Consider the following 21,780-nt stretch of genomic DNA (forward strand, 5'->3'; position numbering starts at 1 on the left):
GGGTTCGTTATTCCGTAATCGGTTCATGACATGATCAATCAGAGAAAATCTTGGGGTTTCATTACCACTGGAAGGTAGATAAACTGATTAATGCTCTTACTTTGAGGTATGAATATCTTTCTATCATCATTCATTTTGGATGGATATAAATATTTAGCTTTATCATCATGGAGTGGATACAAATTAATTTCCTATAGCATTATCTAACCTAGTCGATGTGGATGTAGATATTTAGCTCAATCGTAATGATATTACGGGTGCAAAATGCAGCCATTTCCAATAGAATTGTCCAGCAGAGTAGATGATTACCTTTACAATTTCTAGTGATCCAATCTTGTACATCTTAGTACATCATTGCCTTTTTGCTCTTTTTCTTCTAAATTGTTACCGATATTATGATTCAGAAGTTCAATATTATATATGTATATCATACATATATGGGGTTTTGTGATATTATGATTCAAGGATGCAATAATATCCTATATTTTGCTTGCGTTCCTAGATTTTGACTCATACTGCAATTGCTTTAGTAGTAAAATATCCAAATTTATTTCACTCTTTAGCTTTTATGTTCACAGTTTTAGGGATTCAATAATAAATATCTTCTGCCCACAAATAAAAATATTAATTCCTTTTATTGATTTTCTCGTACAGAAACTTTTGCTACCATTGCATTACTGTACTCTGATTCTCGAAGAAAGCTACAGTATGATTTAGTAATTGAATAAAATTATTACCATAGAGAGAAATAAAGTAACGGGCCTTTACAAGCATTCCTACGCTAAATTTATGCTGCAATTGCTGTTATATTTATTCTAGAACTGACTACCTTCCTTCCATTCCTTTTGCTGTTATGTTTACAGTTTACAAGATTCATTCATTAATATTTTCTATAGTAAAGACTTGGTTTAATAATATTAGTTCCCGTATATACGCATTCTTGGCTTGAAAGTTTCTATTGCTATTATACTTATAGTAGAAGTGATTGAATTAATTCCACAAGTTCAGACTTTATAGTCGAGATTTTAATAGCTTATATCCATAATTCGACAATGAAATCTTTCCAAATCCATTTTTTTAGACGTGTATTCATTTCTCACCCTCGTTGAACTATATTCATTTTTATTAGTACCAGCATTGCATTCATGTCAAAAGCATTATAGGTAATGTCGACATTTTCTTGCATTTTTAAATTGTTTTTGTTGTTGTTCTTTACTCTAGAATCATAGTTTTCGTCTACTTTACCTCCTTAATTCAATCACTGTGTTATTATCGATGGATAATTTTCTTCCCTCTTATCTACTACCCACACCTTTCTATTCTCTGCCAAATGCCCCCTTTTATGTGGATGATTCATCGACAATAGCTTAATTTAAGTTAGGCTAGATCAGCTTGGCTCTATCTCATGCTATATCGATACTTTCTTCTATCGATTAATTAATAATATGATATTGTATACAAAATAGGAGTATTGTTCAACATTGAAACAAGAAGAGGAGGCATTTTAAAAAGAGTTCTACATTCAATTCAAGGAGAATCAAGAGCATATGCCGGAACAAGCATATTGAAGGAAAAATAATACTGTGTCATGGTTGATTTTTTACTTTTTTCAATTGGTATTTCTCTTTATTCCAATCTTTATTGAAGTTGATATAATCTTGTCTGGTTATAGAACTCTTTTGTATATTCCTTTCCCAGTTGTATTCTTTCCTAATTTAAGGAAATTACCCAATTGGATTATCGTAGCAAAGGAAGTAGAGAGTAAAAGAGAATAGGAATATGATGACATTATTGAGCAATTTATGTTACTTTATTACTTATTCAATTCCTCTTACTCTCTAACTTATTGTTGAATTTATAACGTCTACTTCCAAGATTAACCATTTGACTATTAGCAGATCAAGAACGTGATCTATTGATTCGTTGGATTCTTATTTAAATCGATTTATTTAAGTCTATTCAAGTGATTCTATTCAACCACTGTGTAAATCAATACTAATCAGGAAAAATATCCAAGATGAGCCGAAGAACAAATGTGGCCATGAAGACTAGAATAGTCAACGGAGCTGCTGATAAATTACTACAGCTTAAAGTGGATAAATTAGAATTAGAGCAAACTAATTCATTAGATGTCTTGAAGAAACAACAGCGACAGATTAAAGATGAATTATGTCGTGCATTAAGGATTAATAAATCGCCTCAGACGAGTATGACTTTACCCGTTCATAAGCAAAATATTAATCGTCGTCGAAGTGCATCAGCTATCGTGCTCTCATCAGATATGGAAGAATTTCATCATAGTCAAGCTGAACAAGCTAATCCACACCATAGCGGAAATCGATCTCGTGCTGAAAGTATGAAACCAATCTTAGCTTCTTCCATCTCGGTACCTGATCATCGATTATTCAGTTGTACAAATGAAACAGCTAGCCATCAAGAACCAACAACAACTCCAACTTCAAGATCAGCATCATGCTCATCATGGTATGGGCAAATCGATGATGATGATGATGATATCGAAGAGGAAGACCATCATCATCATGGTTGTAGCCATTCTCCAAAAGGGATAAAAGGCAATGCACGTAAATTACCTAAGCCAAATGTTAAGATTTCGTTAGAACTCGATGGCGGCAAGATTGGAAATCGTGCTACTCATCATCATTCATCTTCTCATAAAACTTCAAGTCAACGATTAGAACCTTTATTTAATAATAAAAATTCATTTTTATCCGTGGAATTATCAACACAAGTCATGACTAACGGTAAAAAAGGTGGAAAGCAAAGTCGATCTCTCACCACAGTGGACGGTAGAAAGTCCCTTGACCGTCAACAACATCAACAGCAATTAAGCCTTCCACCTATGAGGAAAGCATTGTCAAGCGGGTCTATTAATTTAATTTCCAATAACAACAACTAGAGAAAACGTAATGGATAGCTACAAGATTGAGTCTTTGTCTCCTAAACATTGTTAGTGTAAGAATACTTTTCCAAATTCTACTATTACAGTACTCCTATAGCCCGCACAGAGAATTTTTGAACCAAAAATTTGGGAGGAAGCTTAGCCATACTTTATGTTAACAAATATCAATCGCAAATCATAGCAAATTGATGCGAAAGAATACCACAAAAAAGAGAAGATCAAGGCTTTATTACAGCCGATACATAAAGATGCAGAATCCATGATTAAATTGTAACAGTTTCATAGCTACTCATATAAATAGTTAGGAATAGTCCTCATAAAGTTGTATATACATATACCCGTGCATGCCATGGATATAAGATGGAATATAAAGTTATTCCTATTATAATGAAAAATCACGTTTGAATGTTTACAAATGATATTTGTTTACTGGCGGATCAACTCGATTTATTGCAGTAATCCATCATCTATAATGTCAATATTAACGGACGATGGCGGATAGAATTGGATGGAAACCTGTATCAAGATTTAGAAATTGATTTCGTGATCAATTCTCTGACAGCCAGTTCAAAGTGCATCATTATATGAAATAAGAATTCTACAGAAAGAAGAGAATCAAAAAAGGCTTTTGGAGCCATTTATTCCCTACTCTTTAGTACAAATCCAGCGTCGTTATGTATCTCGCACATCCGTTTACTTATGGGCATTTATCATTGATCACAGAATAGCGGATAGAATTGGACAGATGGCCTTATCAGGATTTAGAAATTTATATTACATTAAAAACAAGGCCCTATTAAAATTGATTAACTCAATATTGAGATTCTTCTGCACCATACGTATTTGACAGCCAGTTCAAGATGGAATAAAAATCCTGCAAAAAGAAGAAAATCAATAAGGTTTTTAGGATCATTCCTTCTCTGCGCTGTAGTGCATATCCGACATCATTATGTGTCTTGGTTGTGAATTTATTTATGTGTATTTGTCATTGATTATAGATGCATGGTACTAAAATAATATAAGATGTTATAAACAAGTCGATTCTATAGTCTATTGTCCAAGAAATGAAGATTTTGGAAGAAGATAGAATTAGATAAAAAGCCCTATATCTTATTGATTATACATTTTTAGACAGTGGTCATAGAATTACAGATGCAGATGTTGTGATATTGAAATCTCGCGACGGAGAATTTCTGTATTGTTATACATCGATTGATTCAATCAAAATCAAGTCAAGTTTACAGCTTATTTCCTATCAAATCAATATTCTACAAACCAGATAAAATTGGATATAAGCTCAATAACTTTTTGCATATATATTCATATACTGGTATCGCAAAATGAAAGATGAAAATACGATAGATTAAAACGTGTAACGATAGAGCATTTAGCAACTACTATACATGGAATTGTTCATATTTGGAGTAGCCATTTTTGTAGTCTATTGCCCATCTTGGTAATACTTTAGAACCATAGATAAAATTGAATACATACCATATCTTCTAACTTATACAAGAGCATAAAGGTTACTACGAGCTTATGGATGCTGATATTGCAGTATAAATTACTAGAATGGAGCATTTCGCTACTAAGATACGTCGATTTATACACTAGTGATCAAGCCAATTTTATTGTCTATTACCCATCATAACATCAGTCTAAAGCCTAGTCAGTATCTAGAATTCTATAGTAACAGTAAAATTCTTTGTTTTACTTCAACGTCCAAAATAAAACCAGTCCTGTCCGTATATTATCGTATTAGACCACTGACTCTATTCTAACGATATAATCTAATGGCATGTATCTAGAAAGAGAAAATGGAAATTCTGATTTTGATATTTAATTCAATTATTAAGGCATTCATTTGATAACAAGACCTCCTTTTCGTACTAATATTCGTGGGTAATTATCTCAAAAATTACAATTGTAAGATAGAAAAAGTACGTAATTATAAAGGTTTGACCAGATGCTTATTTTAACTCACGTTAACTTAAAGAATTGATGGCCATATAACAAGGTTAATTAATTATGGATATCAGGGTGAATTTGGATAAATATTCTGTAAAGATACAGAACTTATTGTTTAATCTGGATTTTATACTTTTCCAATACCATATCTTTTCCATAATGAAAGCCTATTCAAATTAGTGACATGCCTTTGCATTGACTGTCAATATATGGCTACAATGCCACAGAATATAAAACTATATGATAAAGAAAATGATTATAATGATTGTTTGTTCGTATCAAGAAAAAATATACATCATTTTTTTATTGGATAGTAGAGGACAAAACTTTTAGTAAAAGTTAAAGACTTTAATATATCATTATAAATTATAGTAGATAAAGATTATATGAACTAAAATTATTATGCTATACCTCCACGATGGGCATTATTATTGTATGTTTTTGCGCAGAAAATCGATCATACAGAAAGAAATACGTGAATATGTATAGGTAAATTTACCAGTCCCATGCTTACATACGTATGGCCGGATCCATTTATCTACAGACTAAAATTTACTGCTCTGTGACATATAAAAATTCCTAAAGACAGCCAATACAACATCTCATTTATGGAATAATAAATACTACCAACGTAAAGAAAAAATGTCAAAGTTGAATAAGCATTAAGTATTGGATCTTGAAATGATTATGCCTCCACGAATTTCAATTTTAAAAGTATCAATCAATCATATTTAATGAATCATAAGGATATTCTACAAGTATTATAAGAGACCTGAGATAATGTTTAAAGTTTTGATCCGTAGGAAACTATTTGCATAAATATTCATATTTGATCCTCGATAGCTTTTTAATTTATTAAAAATAATTCTTGCAAGACTACTGTGCAGAGCATCTACATTAAAAATTTAGTTGAAAATTTCCCTTTAGAAGGATACTAAGGTTTTAAGATTTTATGCATAAACTATAGAAATTAATGGTTTAATTAAGCAAATAGCAAATAGTAACTAGCCAGCAGAGTGCAATCCTTAATTTTATCTAAAGGTTTAAATGCTAATACCGCCAATTTAGAATTTTATAATATGACTCTACTATTTTATACGTATTTGATCAGGGTATATATCCCAAATTTATAATTTAAAATGATCTACTATTTTGGTCGCTACAAAGCCTAATGATATTATAAATGATTCTTTTTCAATTATCATTTTTGACATCATTTTGTCCATTATCAGTATTATCAGAGGGCGACTACTAACATAACTTATAATAATAACATAGTTGGCTAGATTGTTATCTATAATTAAATCTAAATCATTTTCAGTCCTTGGTGTAATTTTGTCCCGTTGCCTACAACAATTTTTACTTTACTTCATTGGGTAATAATAATGCAAATTGCAATTTCAATGAGTAAATCATACTGTATCTGTTTATCTGACACTCTTCGTAACGCACATAATTAATTTAAATATCGGTTAAAGAATAGGTAAAGATATGTAAGAAAATCAAAATGCTAAAAATACATTACTTATTTGATCTTGCCACTAGATATCTATCAATGTAGATCAAATTTTTTTTATTTCTTCCTATTTACTACGAAGTTGATATTTCATGGCCGCATGATCTCTTTTTGGTAAGAAAAGAATGTATAGAATTAGCTTGTTACCTTGCAAAGAAATTTAATTTATAATTTGGTGTTGAAAGAAAATGGTTGCATAGCAATCTGAAACAAATAGAACGCATCATAAAATTAGTTTAATTATTTCTATGTCTATATCATACTTTCAATATAATAATTTATATAATTTATCACTTTAAAAGTATCTAGCAGCATTAATATTTTAAAAATTAAAAATTTGATTATGAAATGTTTAATGGTAGCACAATATAAATAATAGAAATTCTCTAATATGTTATCCATCACCAGTAGATTAAATCATATATCCTGACACAGTAATTTGCTGCAATTAGCCTTAAAGAATAACAAATTTAACGGTAATATTCTAATTTTTCATGTCAATATTTATATCATTAAGATTGATTAAATGGTAAAATATTAACGCGTTATTGGAATAAAGCTATGGATATCTCGGATATTTAAATGTCTATTTTTGAGTATTTAAACTTAGTATTTAAATTTTATGGAAAGAAATCGAATTTGATATAGGCATAAAAAACTGTAACTGCAATTACTTAATAATTTTTTATTTACAAGTAAATTTATTATGTTCTCTATTAGCTTATATTAGGAATACTATCATTAAATCCGTTCTAAAAATGGACGCTGACAAAATAGGGTACTTTAGTAATACTGCATTAGCTTACTTCGTAGTATTTTATCCAATTTTAGTCGACAGTAATTGATTAACCCTGACTCAAATCCCCTAACTCCCACCTTAACTCGTATTAGGAAGTTCTACTTGGTTACCATGGTAAGGGATCTGAAACAAGATCTAACCTGTGATTTTCATACAGAGAATATTATTCTTATAGAAGATGTTATGTACTAATCCGGTATAATTAGAACTACATTAGAGCATACTTTTGAGATAGCAACTTGAGATAATAATGAAAATATATTAATATAATCTTTCCTTTTTTAGTGTCTTATTGCAGCTTTCGGTGATTCTCCTACACTTAATATTTCGAATAGTAACTAAGGAAGAATGCCTGTCAATAAAAATCATCTATAATTTACTCATATCTTGTTTGCAGCTATTGTGCTGTACTGTAATGATTTCAATTTTACTGAAATATTTCCAACACCAAAGGAGGTCAGGCGTTAAGCTTTTTGCTTTGCCCGTATTTATTAAAGATTGCTACTATAATTGAGCACGAATATACAGTAGATTTATAACACCTGCGTAGGCACAAGGAAGAATCTTTGTTCGAAGGTTCTATCAATACGATAGCTATAACACATCAAATAGAAGATAATTGATAGCTCATTTTTAATTATTAATTAATAATACAGATTATTGACTGGAAGCGCTGTTTTTTTCTCGCTAGATCAAGATACTTACACCGTGATCATAATACTGTTTTTTAACATAACGGACCTTAACCGATGGCAATTTTTTACTTTCTAGTTATCTCTAGTGGCAATAGCTGTTATCATCAACTGTCATATATTCTGGTCCGTAGCAATTTCACTCTGAAAAGTTACTTCCTCTAGCTTTAGTATTATTTCTAAATTTATGATTTACACGGCTAGGATTAGGGTTTTGCGGGTATAGTAGATCACCGACATTGATCCTGTATATTGATATATACACAGTTTATAGTAAAATTTACCTCCTTGATTTGAGAATTAGAATTCAACTTTGTGAGCATTCCTTTACGTTCTTAGCTTTACAAATGTTTCTTCATCGTTAGCAGATAGTGCTTTGTACATTTGTAAAAGTTTGTCGTTGTATCATTTCTAAGAAATTTTACTTAGAAATGATACAACGATATTTTGCAGTGGTAAAGTATAGCTTGATAATTTGTAAATGAGTTAAAATTACACAACGAGTATATTATGTATTAGACAGTTCACTAATCTTATTTTCAGTCATTGAATACGCCCATAATTTAAAGGAGTTTTATTCGAACATTGTCGTGTTTATGTCCATAATCAATCGCATTTTATTCTTGGTTTGCTAAATTTGACGATGTCAATTCGATTTCAATTTCTTGCAAAGAACGTTAGAACTCTTAGAAGTATAATTTTGATAATTACGTGCATGATAAGTAAGTAAGGTCGTATAATGGCAATAATGAATAATTTGATAGTTTTATGATCGATAATGCTATATATTAAGAACAGGGAATGAATATGGTGGATATAAATTGGTAAATACCGTAAGGGAATCAATTGCTACTATAAATATTTTCACCACTTGCATATGTATAATCTTACAACTATTTTATCATATTTGCTCCTCAATAAAACAGCAACAATAAAGCAATTCTACATGAATGTCAGAATCGCTAAAGGCAGTACTAGGTACTCTAGGAGAAATAATTAACTCCAGCATTTCAATATTTATCTTAAGGCTTATATCAACTGATGCTATTCAAACGGTTATAATGGTATTTCTATCATGATGTTAACAAACACTATCAATATGATAGCATTCACACAACTGTCTTTATTATCGTCAACAGTTGTCAGTTTCTATGTACAAATATAAAGTGTAAAATATATTATACGAGGAGCCGCTATTATAACGGAATCATAAACTCATTTTTCATCGACCAGTCGATAAAATGTGCGCAAGTCTGTCGTTTTTTGGAATCAGAAATCTTTTCAGCTATGCCATTTAACTTATAAAAATTTAGTTTCCCATTATAAGGCAAGTACCAAAAATAGAGTACATCAATTTCGATTATGATTATTTCAATTCTATTTACAGAATCTAGTAGATTAAAATTTATAAATTTACGAATTCTGCTAGAAGATGCAAGCATTACAGGTTACTATCTTAAACTACAGTATTGCTTAAGTGATTAGTCATAATTATAATCGATCAATGCAGTTAATGTCCTTCAACCTTGGCAGAAGGAATTTGTTATTCTACAATAATCAACAAGCACTTGAATAAATTAATAAAATAAAAATGAGAGAAACGCCTTAAGGATATCCACTTTTCGCAAAGAGTTTCACTGGAAGTTGAATACCGTGGCTCATTTTATACGGCTTTGAATGAAATTAACAGATAGAAATGATAGTAACGATTACAGATGGCTGAAATATCAATAACGCCATGCTTGACATACAGGTTTATTAGAACCACCGATGAATGTAAGTGTAGCTTTGCTCATCTGTCGTTGAGGGAGAACAGATGCAAGTGATGTATTTTATTACTCCTTATCACCACAGCGATAATGATCGTTTCAAGACCGACCAAACACTATTGGATAATTGCGATTGCACCTTTTTATCGGCTACTACTTCTTGACATACATGCTTGCCTAATTCAATGGATTGATGCGATACCACATCAGATGCAATGACATCCCTTAGTCCAAGGGCAACAAAATCCTTAGTTTGTTGACTTCCAATGACATTGTTCAAAACACGTTGTAGTGTTGCTTGTGTATTAGCATCTTTCATCAGCATTTCCATATAACTTAATAGTTTGTTTTTTGTAACTTCATCTTGCATTAACTGATCCAGCACTTTCTTTGACAATATTGTCAGTTGTTGTAATGTGTGAGGATCGTTGATGACATAGATTAATAATCTTTGTAGAGCTATTTTTGTCTCTTGTTGCTCTGCTAACTGAGTAATAAATTTAATAGCGGCATTTTGTGTTTGCTCATCATTCAAGATATCTTGTATCAATGTTTTGGAGATGATATTGGCCTGATTGACTACCTGAACGTCGCTTAACGATCGACTGGCCACATCGGCCACTTCATCAGCCATATTTTCACGTATATATTCGCGAAAGATGTAGACTGTTAGAAACAAAAACATGGTAATGCCAATGGTTAATTTAAATGCCGCATTTCCATGAGATCGTATGAAATTTTCGATATCATGTCGACTAAGGACGATTGTAGTATGTTGGCTATGGCTAGAAGATTGTGACATATTGACTTTCTTATCTGGTTTGGCCATCGTACTGAAGGAAACGTTTGATTTGAAGCGATTTAATATTGAACTGTTGAAGATTAGTGGCTGTTTCAACCCGCCATGACCGTATCGATCAGAATTGAAAGTGAACCACTGTTGGCTCCCTTTTGGACTATGTATCATCATCATCGTTCTCCGAAGTAGAAGTGAACCTAATGGAGGTGGAACGATCAACGATTGTGCTCGTATGGAAGACGGGAATAGTAATCTTGTTTGCATGATGATTGCAGATTGATTTGCTGTAGGTAGAAAAGATGGATTAGCAGTTCTTGCTGCTGTACATGGAACGATACACGATTTTACGACTGACTGGGATAGAAATGTTGTTTGCATGGTGGCCATAAGTTGATTGCTTGTTGCAACAAGAGATCGATTACCCAATGTTGCAGCTCCCCATGAATTCAAAAAGCATGGTTTATATAATTGAGACAGTAATCTTGCCCACATGGTGATTTGTGATGGATGAGATCTACAACCTTATTAATGATACATCGATAACCTTTTTCCGATCCAGTACTAGTTTGTGTTTCCAAAGTAGGAAATCATCATTGAGTTATAGACAATGACGATTGATCCGTTGTAAGATTCTGTTGTCGTTTTTAATGGTTTTTTTCCTTTTTCAATCCTCTGATAGAAGATAGGGTGAGGACTATGGAGGAGAGCGGAGTGATCATCCGTATTCCTTGATAGACCTTCCAATGAATCGCGGAGAAGTTTTCTACTCCAACGAGCAGAAAATGACGCAATCGAATGTCACTATTTTGCTATCAATCAATTATGAATGGTTGAAAAGTAATTTCATCGACTAGAACATCGATAAGGTAATCTTGGATAGCAACGAAATGGTGATCATAACATAGTCAATATGGAGTTGAACAGAGGCAAAAGATTTGTTCTTCTTTTCGATGATTTGCCATCGCACTTTCAGATAAACATCATGGCTAGAAGCCTAGAACTTAGAAGTGATTCCGTGATTCCTGCAAGGATGGACAGACCGAAAGGATCGCTTCGCCGGCTATGGTACCGTACCGCTTGCAGCTGGAGTACTGTACACTGTAGCCAGTGTACTGTAATGTTTGGAGCCGAATACTGTACTGTACAGTATAATGACTACAGTATAGAGAGAGAGAGAGAGTTTATTTCATACAGAAAGAGTAGAATGATTGGAAAATCCTAGCAGAAGAAACAGAGAGAGTCAGCATGATATCGATAGCCTCCGTTGGTACTGTATAACGTGGACAGGACCTTTTCTAGCCTTTCAAAGGTCAGGTATTCAATGGGTTTAGTCTAGTGTGACAGACAGGCGGACATTTGTACATTACTGTATTGTGCAATTTACTGTATTGTACAGTACTGTACACTCAGTGTACTGTACACTGTACACTGTACAGAAAAGGAAATGGTACCGTTTTTACCGTTATATAGGACTACAGTAGAGAGAGAGAGAGAGCTTATTTCATACAGAATGAGTAGGATGATTGGAAAATCCTAGCAGAAGAAAGAGAGAGAGTCAGAGAGTAGCAATCATATCGATAGCCCGTTGGTGTAACGTGGACAGGACCTTTTCTAGCCTTTCAAAGGTCAGGTATTCATTTGGTTTCATTTGGACATGACAGACAGGCGGACACCCTGTGCGTCATCATGTACAGTGTACAGTACATTTTACAGTACTGTACACTTCGTGTACTGTACACTGTACAGAAAAAGGAAATGATACCCCTAGAATGGTACTAGTAACACTGGTGATGACGACTTGGCAGAACTAGCAGGGACTACTGAAGGCCGTCTTCAGTTCGACTTGAATACTTTTCTTCATGACTGTACAGTCTCGATGAGGGTATAGTGAACTGCAGTTACTCATAACGTACCATGTACTAGTACTAATGTAGCCATCGGCGATGCCTCTTCGTCATCTACACTGTCTACGATTCGCTTCCTTGAGTACTCCTTTACTTACAGTACGATACAGTGTACAGTGTACAGTACACTGAATGTACACTGTACTGTACACTGTACAGTACACTCAGGTCTAGACTACAGTACAATACAGTACTGTACAGTATGTACAATACACTACTATTATATTATACTGTACGCTATCGTTGTTCGATTGTGCCAATGTACAGTAATACCGTACTACTGTATAAACTTGTAATGATCATGCGCTGTCAGTGTGAACGGCGTACGTATATACTGTACTGTATAGAAGCCGCCGCTTTTCAATGCTATCAAGAGAGAGCACAGTGAGTAGTTAGTTTGGCAATACCTCCAACGACGTCTTCAATTTCTTGTCTGTATGCTAAGTGAGAGTAGTACCAACTTTCAATACAGCTATCGTGATACACAACTACTACAGTATATGGTACTGTAAGATGGAGTACTGTACACTGTACAAGTACAGTACTGTACAGTACTCCATGACACCGACACTTTACAGTGTACAGTACACTGCACCAACAGCAATACACTGTACACTGTACATTGCACTGGACTGACAGCAGGAGGACAAGAACCTGGCTGCGCAGTGCGTACTGTGCGCAGCCAGCGTGATTAAGCAAGCAATCATTGAAAGTAATCCTGCTCAATTAGCCTTGCAAGCTCTTGCAACTTATTCATCATTGATACAGTGGGTGCTTAAAAGACTTCTTTTACTTATTACAGTGGTAAACCATTGCATTAGCCAGCTATTGCGTACTTGTAATTCATCTGGATTACGGATAGTTGCCAATCAAGTGGCTAATAATAAGCTTGACTAGCTTCTCTTTCAATCCATACTGTGCAATATTCGTGTCCATTGTGCAACGTTGAAGGAACCGTCATGGTCAAATCTTCAGATGATATTGTGTAAGTCGATGCCGTTCCGTGTGCTATAGGACGTATTTTGCATTGGATTGCTACAGCAATAAGAAATGCTTTTCCAAAGAGGATTGTAGCCAATAGAGTGACTGACCTAATTCATCGTGTATCATCTTTTCCTTAGCAAACCCAAAACCAAGCGAGGCAAACGAGCCTTGGAACAACGAGAAGCTAAAATCAATGAAAATGCAAAGAAAGCTTTATTTCTACGCGGTACAAAAACAAGTGAAGTCGTCTCGCAAGCCATGAAAGATTGGGTAGGTCTTGTGGACTATTTCCAAAGCAGCCGTATGAAATAATGAAATTATTACATTGTATGATAGGCTAACCACTCGGATAAGCATGTACAGTCATAGTACTAGTACGATACAATACTGCACAATCAAAATATCCTGTATAAAAATGGAAGGCGCCCGAGTAGCGACTTGCTGTAATCTTGAGCACTCAATAGCTAATAACTATACTATCCTTTTTATTCATTACAATTGAATCTGCAGTTACAACTGAAAAAACCCTTTGCTATATCTTATCAAAAGTAAGTTTACAGGTTGTACATTTGCATATCTTGGCACAGCGATTGCTTCTTGATTAATCTTACCTTCAATCGATGTTATCCCCAAGGAAATGACTGTTGTTAATATTGTATCCATTTTTTTGGACTACTGTATCTTCACAGGAGAAATGAAATTAGACCTTTTGAAGACCAAACATCTCTGGTATGTCTTGTTCATTTATTCTACTTCATATTTTCCATGGCTGCCATGGACTTCATTAACGTATCAACATTCTAGCAATGAGACACAATGCAATGTAGCAAGACCTCTCAATGGCAAAGTATTAATATTTAATTTCTTTCCGATCTCCTCTGTCCATAGGAATTCTTCTCCAAAAAGTCAGACGCTTCATTATTCGTATTTGGTAATCATACTAAAAAACGCCCGCATAATTTAATCTTAGGTATGCCATTTTCCTCCATTTCATGATCAAAATGCAATCTATCAATCAATCAATAATTATTATAAACGTAAATTCTGGTAATTTCTATCTTGAATACTGGTATATGTCAAAACTATAGGAAGAATGTATGATTACCACCTATTAGACATGTTTGAATTGGGCATTACACAGTTTCAAGCTCTGCGAAATTTTAAGGTATATTCTATAGACTACGAGACCTTTGTGATATTGAGTACATTCAAAAATAATCATTCAATGTCTCTCTACCCTTTCATACAGGGTATTAAGTCAACCCTTGGATGCAAACCATGCTTAATTTTTGCTGGTGAAGCTTTTGAAACTCAAACTGATTATATACGTCTTAAACATATGCTTCTTGGTTGGTTGAATTCCAGTCACTCTATTTTAATAATAATGAATTATTTCGTATTCATTCTAGTGTTTCAACTCTCTCAATTTCAATGATCGTAACTTGTCGTATATATCTCGTAGACTTTTTTCGAGGCCCAAAGGTTGACAATATTCGGTTAAATGGTTTAGAACACGTTATTCACATCACAGCTTTGAAGGAAAAGATTCTGTTTCGATGTTATAAGTGAGTTTTACTCATTTTGTAATCAATACTAAGTTGACTTGAGCTAGCTGCTCGGCCATTGCCCTTGCAACATAATTTCTAAGTTAATTACACGTTATTACCCTTTCTTGTGGTTAGAGTTTTGCTTAAAAAGTCAGGTACTAAGACACCGCGTGTCGAATTACAAGAAATGGGACCTAGCATCGATTTTGAACTTAGAAGAACAAAATTAGGTTCAGAAGAACTACTAAAGGAAGCCAGAAAAGTACCCAGAGTCCTAAAGGTATAGTACTGCATAGAATAGAGACCTGTATACAAGAATTGAACACCTTTGATGATTGTTCATCTATCGAGAGGCTTACCATTTTCTTTCAATTGAATTCTATTAACTTAGCCGAAAAAAGAGAAAAATATTTCTCATGATACATTTGGAGCGAAACTTGGCCGTGTACATATCCAATCACAAAATTTAAGTTCTATTCAAACTCGTAAAATGAAGGCATTAAAGCGTAAGAAAGAAAAGGATGTTGCTAGTGTAGACGCAAAGAAGGCCAAAAGTGCAGCAACAGAATGAATAAGCACCAATGCAGTTTTAGATAACATTTTTTATTACTGATAACACTGAGGCCTGGCCTGCAAGGTGAAAATAAAGTTTTGTTACTTTATACTTGACCACCTCTATTATTTGTGTAAAACTACTTACATTGATTACAGAATCTTGTATATTACAATTGCTATTAGATACCGATCATTGCGTTGTATATATATATATATATACAAAGTAGAGCTACTATAGCTTGTAATATGGCATGTAAATTGCTAGATTAGAGGGAGTCTTCCACGTTACGCTGATAATTATTAACCTTAACTTCGTGATAATCATGAGAATAGATATTTTGCAAAGCTTTTTCAATTTTGTACAAAGTAGACTAATCTCCAATGTACCTGACGGCAATGATATTCAAGTTTAACTAAAATTGAGTGTCAATGATGGCAAACATTTTATAGTGTTTCAGAATAATATAAAAATTTCGGAGTAATGTCAAACCATGTTTGTATTGGTGTAATTACAATAACGTATACATCATGAAATCGTCTTGAAAGCTACTCTTCTAGGAGTTTTAGTAGGAGATATACTTGACTGAGTACTCTGCGACAACGTAACTTTATCGCTTTCTTCAGAACTGCTGGTGGTATCACTGGATAGTAGTTCGATTTTATTTGCGCTGTACTGATGCAGGTCTTCATTTTTTGTGCTTTCACGTTTTTCCTTGTTTTGACATGAATCGCCACTTTCAGAGTTGGTATTTTTATTAGTCACCGGTGAGAGAGTAATTAGAGTTGCCCTTTTAGTAGTGGTCACTTTCGGTGAATCATTCGCTACTTGATTCTCATTACACTTAGTGCTTGAAGTAGGCGATTGCCCGTTTAGGGTACCAAGAGTAATTAGTTTCGCTCTCTTTACAGGCTTAACCGGGGTATCATTTAACTGCTGATTACTCGTCGGAGACTTTGCTCGAGAAGGTGTATCATGTCTTGCAACTTCTAATTCGCTATTTCCATTCATCTTTAGGGGCGTCTTGTCTAATTCTTGATCAGATATTGACGAATTAGGAGACTTTACATCATCAGTACATACGAGTTTCCTTTTACTTGCAGATTCTACCTGGGGCTGTAATATAAGAATAGAACATACAATCAGGAGTAATAATGAGTAGTCCAGCAAGACACCATTATTCAGACTATGCCAATTTCATCAATGAAATATAACAGGACGGAATGCATGTTAAGAGAAATTGTTTAATTAGCGATAGTATATCCTATTACATGTATTAGTTTGATGCTAATGCTATAACCCTAGCTCAGAAGGCTTTCAATATAAATACAAACCTGAGGATTATCGCATAATTCAAGTTGACGTTTAACACCTAATTCGTCATCGGCAAAGGCAATAAGTGAACAATATCCATCTGCTGATGAAACAACCAAGAATTTTGCATCATGTGACCTAAAAGCAGAGAAAAAATTTCCGTACCATTGTCAAAGGCACGTGAATTACGTAGAATGTCTACCAAAGATAAAACCATCTTACCAAGCAATATCAGTTAAGGCTGCGTAGTGGATACACGATATATATGCAAATGGCAATTTCTGTTGAGTATCGTATAAAATGACAGAATCTAAGGTAGCGACGGCGATAATCATCCGGTATGGCAAACTAATCGTTAAGAGAATTCAATAATAATATTAAGTCGTACGCATGCTATTCCATCATTGGCAAGTCATGTATTACTGCATTATCTTATCGCTACTAAAAAGAGTAGTTGAGAAGAGCTTAGAGAATAATTTTATAACGTTTTATCCTAGAAAGCCGAAACCATGAATGTAAGCAAGTATTAACATAGTTATATTTAGCTGAAAGCAGCTCGATTTGTAGTTTTAGTTCAGTCCGTGAATGCTATTGCGACACTTACTCAAACATTTCTTGTTCCTTTTCAGTTTCAGTATTGCCATTATCTAGTGGGAAAGTCAATAAAGATCATAAGCGACATAAAGCTATTTGATCGATATTGCCAATGTAGTAATCTAACAGTATGAACACTTGAAAGTATTACCACTTGAGGCTTCCTTCATGTCTCGCTTTTCAAATAATACAGGGCAACATCTAACGGCGATAGAGGCTTTTTGACCTGATAATAAGCACACTACGGGTCTAACAGATACCAAATTGAAAAAAAGAAAGTTGTAGTTCGGTTAGCAAATCAATGCTTATTATACAAATCTTTCTAATTTATGTAGTACATTATGACATCTTAAATTTAGGCTTGCAGTTTCTCTCATACTTTGACATAGAATTCCTAGTAAATATAAATGTTGTATTTTTCATATCGTCTTTGTCTTCAATCTGGCCAGCTAAAAATGAAAATAATATCTGTTAGTAGTTGCTCATACCGAACAGCATAATGAGATAAAACGCGTGTATACAAGAATGTAAATTGCAGGGTGTAACTTAACAGTAATATATACATTTATCATACTCAGGAATGTCTCTATATACTTTATTTGAGTTACCTGGAACTACCATAAGCTTTCCATCAGGAGAAAAGTTAGGCCGTCTAAAGAACGTTTGTAGTGTTTCCTCATGGAATATTCTGTAATACTTGCGTTTTGTCTGTAAGTGAATATGTAGAAATAGTTTCATCTTTTATCAATATGCGTATAATAACGTAATCAGATACAAAAGTATACATCAAGACTATATCTTTTAGGCTGTTATGGTCGCCAACGCTAGCATCTATATTCTTGATCGTCCGAGATCGTATACGAGTACAAGTCAACATTAAAAAGTATAAGTTGATCAATTACATCTACATTTCATACCTCTCCATCTTTTAATGGACGAGATGAAGGCAATTTGCTGATATTATACAAAGATCGTTGTTTCTCCATTGAATATACACGACAGCTACGATCGCTGGATAAAGTCATAAAATACTGATTTAGAGGGTCCCAAGATACTCCCTGGACATAATGTGTGTGTTCTTTTAAAATGTTTAATTTTTGGCCTATCGTGACACAATGAAATGGATTAGAATCCTGTCTATGACACCATAATTTAGAAAAAGTCAATCTAGTTATCTTCTCACATTTATCAACATCCCATACAATGGCTGAATTGTCTACTGATCCAGAAATTAGCCTAGTTGCATCGCGTGACCATGCAATATCATAAACGTCTTCCAAGTGTCCTCTGTGATACCATAAAGCCAAAATTAGTCCATTAGTGAACATTGTATTATCAAGCTGCAAACTGATTTAGCAGCTTCCACGGTATGATGATATAATGTATATAAATGGTTACAGTATTAATGTTTCTTTGATTCATACTCATAGCATATCTGGGATAATAACCTTAAGATTTTACTGACTGTCCAGCTTTCGCGTACTTCTAAATCCTCCGATTCAAGATAACATTTATCACTACCATAATTTTCGGCTAATTTCCAAATTATAATCGTTCCATCTAAGTTTATTTAAGATTAGAAAATGGAAACTAAGAAGAAATTCTTCCAAGTTAATAAGTTAAATTGCCGTTATTCCTTTCTAATAAATAGAGTGAATTATTATTTGTTACGATTAATATGTATGGCTAAAAGTGTCTTACCGTCACTTCCAGAAGCCAAGAAATCCGTTGTTGAAAATCTGACGACGTTGACAGTTTTAGTATGGCGAGATAAGTTAGAAAGAAATTCTGTAGTAATGTTGCCATCTTCGTCTTGATCTACTTTCCATATCTAGACGAAAGTAAAAGTATCATTGGATTAAAACTATCGCAACGACCTGAATCTCCGTTATGGTTCCATAGTTATTCGGTTTGGGTAAGATTAATCATAATAAAGACGCATAAGAGGCAAGACTGTAGACTATCTCTACTTCAACAGACACATCCAATTACGGGACGTTATACTCGTATGAAATTTCTTCAGAAACTGCAAGTTGCTATGGCAATCATTATAAAGATATAGTAGACAACTACCGTAGCAGTTGAATGATGTCCATTTTGCATAGCTTTTCGCTGATAGCCGAATGCAAAACTTTGCATTGGTTTTAGAAGGTTCTTTTGATCGCAGTAGAGTGCAGGGATAATAACTAGGCTTATATACTTGAATCAATGAACCGTAACCAATGTTGCCATAACACTAGATGACTTTGTATTGGCAATTATATAAGGTTCTACAGATAGTAGATCATTACATTGAATATTTGTGCTATAGCTGTGATATCAAGAGTTCATTGTTAGAGTATATATGGATAATACAAAGTGAATTGTATGCTAAGCGTAAGGCGCATCAAAAATAAATCATTCCAACAGGAATAGATCAGAACAATTTAGTATCGAGAATCAAACACTTCAATGCTGTCTATTTTACTTATGCATTCTTATATTCTGTTATTACTCATGCAATAGAATCAAGCCAATTGTACATAATACACTGACAGTTGATGTGTGCTAATTCAAGAGTGGCTTTCAACTTGTATATCGATTGGATGGTGAGTAGTGAAAAAAGTTGCAGCCATGACATCACCACTGCTAGCCGGGATAGGATCTTGTTGATCAAGATGCTATTATCCCTTCCAATAGTCTTATAAAAATCATTTTCCTTCCCACCATGATTACCTTAATATCTGCATCCCCTCCAGCCGATGCTAAACGCCATAAAGAATTGCTAGCTTGACTAAAATCGATACTAAAGATGGGCTCTTTACCATGCCAAGCAATTTCTGGTGTGGAAACCTTCATGTTGTTTTCCTATCTCACATTCTTTCTGCCTTGGTTTATTTCCCGCCAAGCGCTTTTATACCCAGCCCTTACAGTACTTTACACTTTCACGAAGGAATCGAAGGACTGTAGCCAGGAGAGTACAGTATATAGTACTGTAATTTTCGGATCGTTTGGCCTAGAATACAGTTTCTATGGATTAGGGAATGACTGATGAAATGAGTCTTGTTTAGCACCCAATATTAACTGCAAGGTTGCCTTTGCGCAGTATGGTAGTATGATGCACGGTTACAGTTATAGCGTATAGTAAAATGACCAGTTAAAATAGTCAAACTATACATTTCTAATTGCGGCATAGCAAGCCTGTAAAATGGCTGAAAGAAGTGTTGCTATACTGCAGTATTGCCTTCATGAATTAAATGATATCTTTCAAATTTGAAGAAGTCTGCTTTAAATTGAGCTCAAATTTCTCGCAGACAGATCAGTATTACAGAGGCGTAGAGAACCCTGTAGAATGGTTTGCTATACTGCAGTATTGCCTTCATGAATTAAATGATATCTTTCAAATTTGCAGAAGTCTGCTTTAAATTGAGCTCAAATTTCTCGCAGACAGATCAGTATTACAGAGGCGTAGCGAGCCCTGCAGAATGGCTTGCTATACTGCAGTATTGCCTTCATGAATTAAATGATATCTTTCAAATTTGCAGAAGTCTGCTTTAAATTGAGCTCAAATTTCTCGCAGACAGATCAGTATTACAGAGGCGTAGCGAGCACTGTAGAATGGTTTGCTATACTACAGTATTGCCTTCATTAATTAAATGATATCTTTCAAATTTGCAGAAGTCTGCTTTAAATTGAGCTCAAATTTCTCGCAGACAGATCAGTATTACAGAGGCGTAGCGAGCACTGTAGAATGATTTGCTATACTGCAGTATTACCTTCATTAATTAAATGATATCTTTCAAATTTGAAGACGTTTGCTTATAATTGAGCCCAAAATTCACGCAGACAGATCAGTATCACAGAGGCGTAGCGAGCCCTGTAAAATGGTTAAAAGATATTCAGCTATACTGCACTATTGCCTTCATTAATTAAATGATATCTTTCAAATTTGAAGAAGTCTACTTTAAATTGAGCTCAAATTCTACTCAGACAGATCAGTACAACCTTAAGAGTACATGTTATATAAGATCGTTGTTACAAAGGCGTAGCGAGCCCTGTAGAATGGTTAAAAGATATTCAGCTATACTGCAGTATTGCCTTCATTAATTAAATGATATCTTTCAAATTTGAAGAAGTCTGCTTTAAATTGAGCTCAAATTCTACTCAGACAGATCAGTACAACCTTGAGTACATGTTATATAAGATCGTTGTTACAAAGGCGTAGCGAGCCCTGTAGAATGGTTAAAAGATATTCAGCTATACTACAGTATTGCCTTATTATTGTCATCATGTAGTACTTAACATATACAACATACAACTTGCATATTCCTACCTGTAAGCATATTGAATGAAAATTAAATTTCCAATAGTAAAGAATAGTTCAAAATTGTCAATCATGCATTGTGTTTCCAAGCTTAGTTGTTAACGTTGGCACAAGGGAC

At 34.0% G+C, this 21,780-nt stretch overlaps 4 protein-coding genes across 4 annotated transcripts; 2 read left to right on the forward strand and 2 right to left on the reverse strand.

Moving 5' to 3' along the window:
* Positions 1-2,017: 2,017 nt before the first annotated feature.
* TRIADDRAFT_56866 (uncharacterized protein) lies at positions 2,018-2,917 on the forward strand (the record flags this gene model as incomplete). The annotated part of the gene is made up of 1 exon (XM_002112610.1): positions 2,018-2,917. The coding sequence occupies one exon, from the start codon at positions 2,018-2,020 to the stop codon at positions 2,915-2,917; it is 900 nt and encodes a 299-aa protein (XP_002112646.1).
* A 6,823-nt stretch (positions 2,918-9,740) lies between these two features.
* TRIADDRAFT_56867 (uncharacterized protein) lies at positions 9,741-10,955 on the reverse strand (the record flags this gene model as incomplete). The annotated part of the gene is made up of 1 exon (XM_002113034.1): positions 9,741-10,955. One exon carries the CDS (start codon positions 10,953-10,955, stop codon positions 9,741-9,743), a length of 1,215 nt encoding a protein of 404 aa, XP_002113070.1.
* Positions 10,956-13,326: 2,371 nt separating this feature from the next.
* On the forward strand, positions 13,327-15,469 carry TRIADDRAFT_56868 (uncharacterized protein; the record flags this gene model as incomplete). Its single annotated transcript, XM_002112611.1, has 10 exons — positions 13,327-13,352; positions 13,489-13,621; positions 13,862-13,899; positions 14,041-14,080; positions 14,240-14,321; positions 14,440-14,516; positions 14,601-14,700; positions 14,814-14,916; positions 15,034-15,178; positions 15,290-15,469. 10 exons carry the CDS (start codon positions 13,327-13,329, stop codon positions 15,467-15,469), a joined length of 924 nt encoding a protein of 307 aa, XP_002112647.1.
* A 1,283-nt stretch (positions 15,470-16,752) lies between these two features.
* TRIADDRAFT_26010 (uncharacterized protein) lies at positions 16,753-20,197 on the reverse strand (the record flags this gene model as incomplete). Its single annotated transcript, XM_002113035.1, has 10 exons — positions 16,753-16,903; positions 16,988-17,113; positions 17,498-17,608; positions 17,739-17,808; positions 17,968-18,067; positions 18,277-18,461; positions 18,543-18,646; positions 18,808-18,919; positions 19,061-19,190; positions 20,075-20,197. The coding sequence occupies 10 exons, from the start codon at positions 20,195-20,197 to the stop codon at positions 16,753-16,755; spliced, it is 1,212 nt and encodes a 403-aa protein (XP_002113071.1).
* Positions 20,198-21,780: the final 1,583 nt, after the last annotated feature.

The sequence above is a fragment of the Trichoplax adhaerens genome, genomic scaffold, assembly GCF_000150275.1.
Source record: "Trichoplax adhaerens TRIADscaffold_5 genomic scaffold, whole genome shotgun sequence".
NCBI classification, from domain to species: domain Eukaryota; kingdom Metazoa; phylum Placozoa; class Uniplacotomia; order Trichoplacea; family Trichoplacidae; genus Trichoplax; species Trichoplax adhaerens.